This window comes from Populus euphratica, unplaced genomic scaffold (assembly GCF_000495115.2).
Source record: "Populus euphratica unplaced genomic scaffold, PopEup_1.0 scaffold153.1, whole genome shotgun sequence".
Classification (NCBI taxonomy): Eukaryota; Viridiplantae; Streptophyta; class Magnoliopsida; order Malpighiales; family Salicaceae; genus Populus; species Populus euphratica.
The window spans coordinates 106,130-116,677 of NW_011499953.1; the positions used below are offsets into that span (position 1 = coordinate 106,130).

The 10,548-nt window shown below is 38.3% G+C and overlaps 2 protein-coding genes across 2 annotated transcripts; one reads left to right on the forward strand and one right to left on the reverse strand.

Annotated features, from left to right (window-relative positions):
* Positions 1-4,220: 4,220 nt before the first annotated feature.
* Positions 4,221-5,660, forward strand: LOC105138118 (auxin-induced protein 22E-like). Its single transcript, XM_011044126.1, has 4 exons — positions 4,221-4,695; positions 4,794-4,999; positions 5,129-5,228; positions 5,323-5,660. The coding sequence occupies exons 1-4, from the start codon at positions 4,475-4,477 to the stop codon at positions 5,378-5,380; spliced, it is 585 nt and encodes a 194-aa protein (XP_011042428.1). The 5' UTR covers positions 4,221-4,474; the 3' UTR covers positions 5,381-5,660.
* A 1,625-nt stretch (positions 5,661-7,285) lies between these two features.
* Positions 7,286-9,309, reverse strand: LOC105138119 (protein OSB2, chloroplastic-like). Its single transcript, XM_011044127.1, has 5 exons — positions 8,811-9,309; positions 8,387-8,525; positions 8,225-8,306; positions 8,030-8,136; positions 7,286-7,710 (listed from the first exon to the last, which is right to left on the reverse strand). Exons 1-5 carry the CDS (start codon positions 9,167-9,169, stop codon positions 7,519-7,521), a joined length of 879 nt encoding a protein of 292 aa, XP_011042429.1. The 5' UTR covers positions 9,170-9,309; the 3' UTR covers positions 7,286-7,518.
* Positions 9,310-10,548: the final 1,239 nt, after the last annotated feature.

Below are 10,548 nucleotides of genomic sequence, written 5' to 3' on the forward strand. Positions count from 1 at the left end.
TTTATCAGGCCAAAATTGTTTTGATCAAATCTTAGCCGTCTGAAGTGCGATTTGGACGATTTCAGACTTGTTTTCAGCTAATTTGATCGTTCCGGATGCAATGGTATGGTCCGATCATTGAGATTGAGATCAGAAATGGCAGTGATGAATTATTAAAGAGAGATTGCCCGATCAGGAGGCATATGATGGTCATCATGGTGGTCGATGGAGCTGAAGAAGAAGAAATCACACATGTTTGCCCAATTACATGTGGTGAACTATTATGTGGGGAATTTTAATTTCCTTGAGGGAAGGTAAAATTAGGACACTCTAAACACCCGATCATGTGGACAATTTGAGGTGGAGAGTGAAATTTGATGAAGACCAATCTTAACGAATCTGAGCACTGGTAGTCTCACCAGATGTTGAGAAATCAAGTATAAAACCAGGATACCCCAGATCACTTATAAAGGAAAGCCGCAACAAAGCTAGCAAATGGTTGTATATACGAAAAGACAGTACGATGGATAGATATGGCCTAAGAAGTTCTGGCTAGGAGATTGGGTTTTAAGCGGGACCGTTGTGACCCCTCCAATCTTTCCTGGGAACTTGCTTAGTGGAAGGATTATCCATACGATACTATTTTCGTATATGTGACAGTTTGTTATGAAACTGTTGAAGACTAGCAGGATGACGGCACAAAGGAACAGTTGGGTTCCGTATGATCAAGGATCTGATGGAGTGGTGATTTCTCCAAGGAAGTTAGATTCGGTGACTATAATTTCTCGAGGGGAGAATTGATGAAGACCCTGATAATGGAAGAGAAATACAGCAAAGGGATAAAGATTGGCACCCTATTTAAACTTGGATAGATGTTGTGACAGGATGAGCTGCTGTCAAACATAAGCAAGGAATAGGGAGAAATCTGGAGAACCAAAATTGCACGAGAGCACACGAAGATTGTGTGGGAGTACCCGGAGGATCCAACGAGGTACTATAATGAGACAACAGGTGCAAGGAGAAGAAGAGTTCCCAGATGAAGCTCAGAGCAGAGACTATGAAAAAGTTGTACAACAAAAGGTCTCTTGTGCTCTTGATAAAGGCAACAAGCGAGGACCTTTCAATGCATGCAAGGATGGAAGGATGAGTTGTTGCAGATGCACCTAATTGAGGGGGTGCAAACACCTGTGATAAAAGGCGACCGCCTATGATGAAAGGCGAAGACACCAAAGGGAGTTGGTGCGGGTGGAGCTGTTAAGCAGAAAAGGCGTAGAAGCTCCAAACATAGAAATTGAGGTGGAGGATTGCGAGGAGTATTGCGAGGAGTATACCGCAACTTTCTCTTTCTATGTAATTAGTGGCAAAGAATTTATGGAGCCACTTTGAAGCATCTTAGTTGAAGGAGGATGCGACTGCCTATAAAAGGCGAAGACACCTTAAAGAGAAGGTGTGAGGGCTATGAGATGAGCCTATGATCAGACCGCCGCATGACGACGAGAGGAGACACCTCAGGAGAAGGTGTGAGGGCCGTGGAAGGAGCCCAGTTCAGAACGCCCCAGAGCCAATGTGATGGCTAGGTATGAGTGGACAAATGGATAGCCAATAAAAGGGCTATGATGAGTATGGAGACAAATGCAGGATTGACTTTCATGGATATTGCCCCTATGCTAAAGATCAATGAGCTAGAAGACATTTGCCTTGAACAATAAGTGGATGACTTGTGGAGCATTAAGACGTGGCTGCTATGAAGGAGCAGAGGGCATGCGCAGGTTCCGGGAACAAGTTGACTCTTGTCAAGGTGGTGAGCTCGGTAATGGCATTGTAATACTCAGAGTATGAAGACAGATATGGATCAACCTTTTATGGGCTGCCCCCATGGTTAAAGGTGGAAAGCTACCTGGACTCTTGAGACTAAGAGCAAGAGACTCATGGAGAAGTAAGGCGTGGTTCCTAGGGTGGAACAGAGGGCAGGCACAACTCCTAGATGAGTAGACTCTTGAAAGAGTGGTGAGCTTGTGATCATATTGAGATACTCAGATAATGACTGTCGCACTTGAAATATCTGTTTGAGGGGGTGTTGTAAGCCTTGATGTGAGGCTTGAGGAATCATTCCGGACTGAGCGTGGTTGATACGCTCGAAGGGGAATGTTGTTCCAGAGACAAGCGTTAACACTATTCAGATGTGATGTGGCAGACCATCTGGTTATAGTGATCCTTTTGTGTGAGAAAAGGTGTGCTTAGGTCACTCTGATGATTGAAAGGTTTGGCAAACTTGGCTACAAAAGCTCTCAAAATGGAAAGCTTGGAAGAGCTGCAAGATGCAAGCTTGTGTTGAAGAAGAATGAGGACAGTTGCCCCACATGAATGGCAAAGGGGGTGATTGTTAGGTTAGTTGCCATTAATGTGCAACAACCATTTGCTATTGCACCAACCATGTGCACTCATCCAAGATGTCAAAGGTTGGCAGCCACCATTGTTGAAGAAGAGTTGGAGTTGACAGCCACCTTTATTGAAGAAAAGCCTCCATGAATGCCTATAAATAGAGGCATATGCAAGAGAGCAAAATGTGTGAAGAGAATTATGAAAATGTGAAGAGAGTAGAGAGGAAGAGAGAGCTGCAATGGCAGCAGCTGCAAGTACAGCAAAGAGAGTTGAGAGTTGAGTATGAGAGGGTGTAATCCTCCTCCTCCATGTATTTGTTTTGTATTCTTTCTCTATCTCTAAATATATTGACTTCTCCCGTGGATGTAGGCGGTTTTGCCGAACCACGTTAAATATTGTGTCAGTGTGTTTGGCCCTCCTATGAGCAAGTATCAGAACATCACCGGTCGAAATTCCCAACAAAAGGAACATTAATAATTTGGTTGAAGAAATTGAAGTCGGTACAGTCGGAGCATTATGCAGGGATATGAATATCTTGCTACCAAAAAACTTAATTTCAAACCTGCCATGACAGCAGAGGCTGTATGTGTTTACACCTGTGAAGCTCTAAGTATCATAGCCAAAACAAAAAATTGTGGTTGAGAATTACAAAAGTAACAATCAGATAGCACTATCGCATTTTTATCATACAGAGAAGCAGCAGGTTGGATTTGTTATACATCCCTATCGTTCAATATATTAAATACAAAAATTTAGAAGATTTTGTGAACCATCTGGGGCTGATGGGCTTGTGAATTATGCACCACAAGATTTAGCTAAAAGAAGATCTTGCCTTGAGTAGAGTTTGGTCGCGGGGCTTCCAAATATGCAGGAATTTATGTGTACTTCATGGCTGGCTAGCTCGGAGATGGATTCAAAGTTAAAAGGTGGCCTCTTTCCTTGTAATAAATGTGTGGCGGGCACATCTTAATGTTGAATTCCGTTTACGTACATTGCCTTGGAGTAGAAAGTAGAAGCCAAATCCTATTTTAACAATGCCTTCACAAAGAACAAGAGATTGACATTTATTTTTGGAACATGAACCCTAAGCGTTGAATAATGATACACAGATTCACACATGAGGATGATTCATTCCAAAGTCATGTTACCATTTGACAAATCCTCTTGTGAATTTATCAAATATTGTCAATGGAGGCATGCATGCTACGATTTTAGATCAAGGTTAAACTCGTAGAAAATTCTGCAAATGCACAATTCATTGCACTTTTTGTCTCGAATTCCTCTTGTAGGTCATTTGATTTTTTTATTAATTGATAGTAACAGTAAACAGATTTATTCATGGTGAAGTAAGTTGATTAAAGGTAGACAATCTTTAAAAAAAACAAGGAAAAAAATAATGTATGACTCAGCAAGGCAAGAGCTGACCATGCCACATGTCATGTACCGTCCACAAGACCAAATCAAGTTCGAAAAAATTAGAGGTCCCACATTCACGTGGGACCCTCAGTTCACATGGGGATGTTCCCATCAAGCCCTCAAGATCCAACGTTCCTTGATTTGCCTCTCCAATAACCAAATCTCAGCCGTTCAGTTCTGGTCCAGAGTCTTCAATACCATCGGCTGTGCTTGTCTCTTCTTTGTCCCCCTCACAAACAACACCAAACTCCATTGTGCTTCCCATTTGACAGGCAGCCATATCTGTTGCTGACTTTCACTTAAATGATTCAGCTCCACGCGCACAGCTGAAGCGTGTTCTGTGAGCCCCACCTGGAAAACCCTACTTGGAAGTATATGATTGGCTTAGAAGGTAGAGCGTGTGGCTCAGGCTTGTGGGGTTATCATTTCTGATCGATGAAGTTCGTGCACGAAGAGAACGAGTCACCTGGATATTGTCCCTTGTTAATCACCCCTATAAAACTATTCGTACATCCCATCTTTCTCATCGACACAACAACCGTTTCATTTCATATCAAGAATTAGTTCTTTCAACTTTGATTGATTGGAATATTCAAGAATCCCCCCTAAGCAGAAAGTGTCGAGAAGGAAAAACACAAAGAAATAGAGATCATTTGGTTTGCAACAAGTTAGTGTTCAAGAATATTTGTGATAAGCAATGGAGAAGTCAATGGCATACGAAAGCGATCTAAATCTAAAGGCAACAGAACTGAGGTTAGGGTTGCCGGGAAGCGATGAGCCAGAGAAACCATCAACTACTCCTAGTGTAAGGAGTAATAAGAGAGCCTCGCCAGAAATATCAGAGTCCAGGTCCAAGGGCAGTTCTAGTGTGTCCTCCAATGTCGAAAATGGTGAAAGAGACAGTGCCACTCCTGCCAAGTAAGTTTTTTCACCTCTAACAGATTATTGATTAGCAACTATGATGTTCTGTGTCAATCTATCCGGCATGCATAGTTTATGTTGGCTAATGATGGCAGGACACAAGTAGTGGGATGGCCACCAATCCGATCTTATAGGAAAAATTGCTTGCAACCAAAGAAAAATGATCAAGTTGATGGTGCTGGCGTGTACGTAAAAGTGAGCGTGGATGGAGCTCCTTATCTCAGGAAGATTGATCTTAATGTGTACAAGAGCTACCCAGAGCTCCTCAAAGCCTTGGAGAGTATGTTCGAGCTTACCATTGGTAAGATTACATGCAATTCCCTCCCTCATAAATATGAAAACAGTACTGGCAGTGCATCACATTTTATTTTTTTCTAATTTTTATTATTATTATTGTATTGGTTCTCATGGGAGTCCATGCAATTTTCAGGTGAATACTCAGAGAATGAAGGGTACAATGGATCTGAATTTGCTCCTACTTACGAAGATAAAGATGGAGACTGGATGCTAGTTGGAGACGTTCCATGGGAGTAAGCTCCCTCTTCCATAGTTTTCCTTTTACGTGAATATGAAGTGCTTCGTATTTGTTTCCCTAAACTTACAAATGTCTTATTCTTGCTGCAGCATGTTTATCTCCTCCTGCAAGAGGCTGAGAATTATGAAAGGATCAGAAGCTAGATGATTGGGCTGTTGATAAATCAAAACACAAAACTTGAAACCTGTCAGCAAAAGGAGATGTGGTGATTTAGGTGAAGAGTGATTTGGCTTGGATTCTCCAAGAGATTAGGTCTCTTGGGAACAGAAACAAGTTGATCAGATCTTTTTTGGCTTTGGTTCTCCCTCCTTGGTTTTGGTTTCCAAGATCTGGATATGTATCAATTAAACTATAGAGACAGAAAGATCACACTTTTTTTTTCTGAATTATAAACGAGCGAGTCTTCAATATTCAATGCTAGTTACAGGAAAAAATATATTCGTGTTGCTTTTACTCGGTAATCCAGGCCTTTTTTATTCTTAGAAAGTCCAAGTGAAACCTAGTATCATCACACATGAGGCATAAAATTTTCGAAATCTAGCTCGATTACTTCAAAAAAATGGGTTGATTACCAAGATACTTGAGTCCTTTTTCACTAATGAAGTTCAGACGAAAGCAATTCCAACAAGGATTCATACCCTCTTCGTATCCACAGGAGGTATGGTTCTTTCTAACACTAGCCTTGATTATGTATAACCTTGAGACAATATGAAGAATAAAATTGTGAAAGTGACCTTCTGCACTCTATGATCTGTATGATTTCGTCTATCAAATATTGTTTCCAGCATATTCGGGAGAATGGGGGTTAAGTCCAAGCAAAAACACCCGTTCAAGCACTAATATCCAAGATGATCATTATAAAGAAGTTTGCATCCCACTTCATTCATACAGAAAACACCTGAAACTGGGTTTCCATGAATGTACAGAATATTTAATTGCAGAAAACTTTTCCTCCTATTGCCAGAGAAAGAATTCCGTCCAAGCCAGGTTGCTTCGACGGGCATTACCCAATAAAATAAGTATGCATTACTAATAGTCAGATTGAAATTTCATGTTTGTCAGGCCCATAAAAAAAAAAGGGGGGGGGGGGGGATGCGCATGTTTATAGCTTGGCAAGCTTCTATTTTTGGTGGGTAACAAAATCGAACTAGATGATTTGAGAAACACATTTCAGTATTTCTAACTCGTCATCAACCATGACTAGAGAGATTGTTGATAGGAGTGTAAAATTCTCTGATGCACTCCCATTCTAAATGATGGCTTAGGAAGAGACCACAGAGTTGCTGCCAGCTCCAGTATTTCTGTATTCTTAAAGACTTGCTACGTTTATCATACTTCACATATGGTGATAGAGCATTGCAATTAGAAAAACAAAGGCATCTATACTTCAGGAATGATTCTAAGAACTAGATGCAATAAATACCAAATAACTAATAAATTAAAGAAAATTTCTCGTGTATGTTCTAATTAGAAGCACCACTTTGCATGACAGAATGTGAACTATCCATAAAGAAAATAAAGGAAGCAACATGGATACAGAATATAATCTAATCATAGATACCGAATCTGATCATAAAAAGGGGTTGATTTGGTAAAACCCACTCAAAGCAATCAAGCCTGGTCCTCCACAGATATCGATCCTTACCAGAAAAAAAAAAAAAACTAACTTAAATAATACAAGATGCTAAGCACTTCTGCACATACATATAGTCAAACACAGCTACACAGCTTGGAGATTTAAGCGGTTGTGAAAGGACTACCTGAGGCTTGGAGAACAAACAACACTTTGGGACTGCAGTATTGAAATACAAAATGGCTGGAAATGAATCTTACGATTATTGTTATTGGTGTTATGGTTAACTTCACTTCAAATTCCTTGGAGTGTTTACATAGAGAATATAACACAGAAATATCATAGCTCTACATCATACTCATACACTTAGCCCGTGGTGGTAATAGATCAAGTTGAAGCCGAGTTGGATGGACTGAGGTTCAACAGAGCACTCTAGCACAAACACTAAATAATCTCATCTTACTTAGAAAATGCTATGGTGCTCCTGGGTAAATTCCCAGGGAATTACTTCTCCATGTTGGACATATTTCTCAAGACCAAAACAAAGAATATTTTATAATGACAAGAACGTTGACTCATGTTCTAAATGGTTCAAAAGCCACAGAGAAACTTGCAACTCTTAGACAACATAGATTCTACATTACATATTATACAAACAAAACCTATTTCAGCTCTTCCAAAAATCACATCAAATGAAGAGGGAATCACTTAGCTAGGACAAGGAAATGAAATCATCACCAGACATTGAACTTTCGTGCAACCTAGAGTCCTGATCTCGAAGAGATCCCATCTGTTCGTCCAATATAGCTAACTGGGACTTCACCCAAGGAGGATTGTACCTGCCTTCAACCCACAAAGCTTCTCCAGTGTCTTTGTGTTTGAAATCAGGATACTTTGGGTTCCTCTGCAAATCAAAGAAATAATGTTAATCATATAGCAATATATAACAGCAAACAATCAATTTCAAGTCCTCATTCACTATTAACAAGGGGCAAAGTACTTCAGGCCTCTTGATCCATATGCATAAATGATTATGAAATATAACATCAACTAAACATGGATTAACAAAGCAAGATCCTAATGCATGAGGGAATTTTTTTCCCAGCACATGCAGGCACAAAATGGTCATTGCATCAAATGAGCACTCGAGAACTTTCTAAAAATAAATTGGCAAGAAGCACATGTATGCATGCATTTTCCGGTTCATTAACCGAGACGATTACCTTATCTTTCCTATTATCCCACCACTCCAAAGGATTAACAAAAAAAGCTTGCCACCGTTCTTCCATGGAACCCATGTCATTTGCAGTGTTGTTACCAAACTTACTACCTGCAGGCAATTATATAGCAAATAGCATTACCATCCACACCATAAATTTACATTCAAAATCTTCTTTCATAAGAGATATGTGATTTACCAGCTGCCGTGCTATTAAAGTCGGAGTCATGTAATCCTTTTGAAGAGCTTCTTTCAATAAAATTCAGCTGCTGGACAACTACCTGCTAGAGGTCCGAAGAGATAAAAATCCATTTGAACCAAAAAAAAAAAAACACAAAAACAGATATGACCGTCACAGAACCTTGTAGTAGGTCTGCAGCTTCCCTTCATCATTTTCAACTGAATCTGTGATCAATCGACCAGATACATATATTTGGTGGCCTTTCTCTACATGCTGAGAAGAAACTCGTGCCAAATCATCCCATAATGTCAAATTGACCCTGCGAAACAAGCATTGTCGTTCTCATAAAATGTTTCTGAGGCACTTTATCAGAATTTTGTGAAGCATTTAGAACAGCGTGAAGCGAAATGCAAAACTAGTAAAATCACAGGAAAACAGGAAACAGATGTGTAACAGAATCCCAAGATAAATTTTTTGTTTTGTTGGCATGAAAAAGTACTAGGCTACGCAATCGCAACGATAAATAATAAAACTACAAAATTGAAAATGTTAAATTTCAAGACACCCAACTTTATTTATGTTTTAGACATGAACATTTCCTTACCAGGAGGTGTCATTTGCAGATTTCTTGACAGCAAGTCGTGTCCAAGCGACTACCTTGCCGGAGGGGAGGTGCTTGATTTCTACAGGGGTCCCAACGATCCCGATGAGGTGCACCGAGTTACAGAGCTCCTTGTTCCATTGAATCTCAGCCGGTTTAGCATGCGCAACCGCTTGATTGTACTGCTTATCTCTATAATCAGCGGAGCATTTCAAGCTGCGTTGGAAGTGGGACCTCTTCGAGGAGGAGGAGAGAGGGTTCAGGGACAAAGCAGGAGTTTTGGTGTTTGTGAGGGGGGGGTTCGAAATTGAAAAAAAGAGGTTAGTTGCTGGTGATAGTGCTAGTGCTTGCTCTAAAGCCATTGATGAAACTCTTAGGTCTTAGTAGTGCTTATGGTAATGGGTGGCATTGAACCGGTGGGTGGGGTTTTGAAAGTGCCCGATTGTGCAGATGGGAAGTCTTATGAAAGGTTTTAGTGTTTTGCAGCAAAAATATATTTCACTTTTCACTTTTGGATTCTGCTATCCCCTTTTATGGAGAAAAAAAAATTATGATGGTAGTTTATTTTAATTTTTTTAATAATTATAAGTTTAAATCATTGGAAAATTATATAATTATTAATTTTACAGTTTATATAATTAATTTAAATATATACAAACTAACTTGAATATCCATCCATGTTAATAATTAATAAATAATAAAGTATGTGCTGGGCTAGTGTTCGTTATTGTATTGAAGTTAGGCTTTCTCATGGATCTACACTTGCAGGTTTTTCTATTTCAATTGCAGACCATTTTTTAGCTTTTAGTTTTTAAGTGAGATTGAAAAAGGTTTTTACATGGAAAAATCTAAATTTTAAATTAAAAAGTTTATCTTTGTTAGATAAATTAAGAGCTATTAAATATTAAACCGAAATAAATAATTAATTAAAATTTAAAAAAATATTATAAAATAAAATTTATAAAAAAATTAAAATTTTTAATTAGAAAAAAAAACCTTGAGAACACCCAGGCCTCTAAGACAAAAGGCTTAGGCTTGTAAGCCTAGATCATCCAGCGCTGCGCTCTTGTGTTAATTTAATTAATTAATTTATTTATTATAAGGTATATGACTTGTTGTTTGTTCTTGTATTTAAAAAAAAAATATAGCAAACAACTTTATCGAGATTTAAATGACTAAAAGTTGTTGTAAAGTTATGATAACGGTGTTTTATATGAAGAAAAAAAACCAATTATATTTTGATCCAAACAACTATCTACACATTTTAATAAACTTGTCTAAGATATTAAAAAAAATTAAAAAAACTAAAATTAACCTCAGACCAAAAAGCTTGCAAGCTTTTAACTATCATTTAAGATAGTGTCAATGACAAAATACATATAAAATAAATTTTTATTATTTAATAAGACTAGTTAATATCAAAATCTTTTTTTTTTTTATAGGCATCATAAATATCAATGGAGGCTTTCTTTCTATGTTATTGGAATCCAAACACTTCCTTTAATGTAGTCAGGCTTGTAAACACTAGCAATTTTAAGCATTCAAGGGGGGATTTTACATTATTTGATAGGAATCTAATATAAATAATCATATGAATAGTTTAATAAATATTTTTATAAACTATTAAAATAGATTTATAAGTAAAAAAAGATTTACACGGTCAAACCTAATTATATATAATTATTTGATCAGAGTTAATTTTTTATACATGATTTTACGAGTATTTCTCTTAAGGCATTAA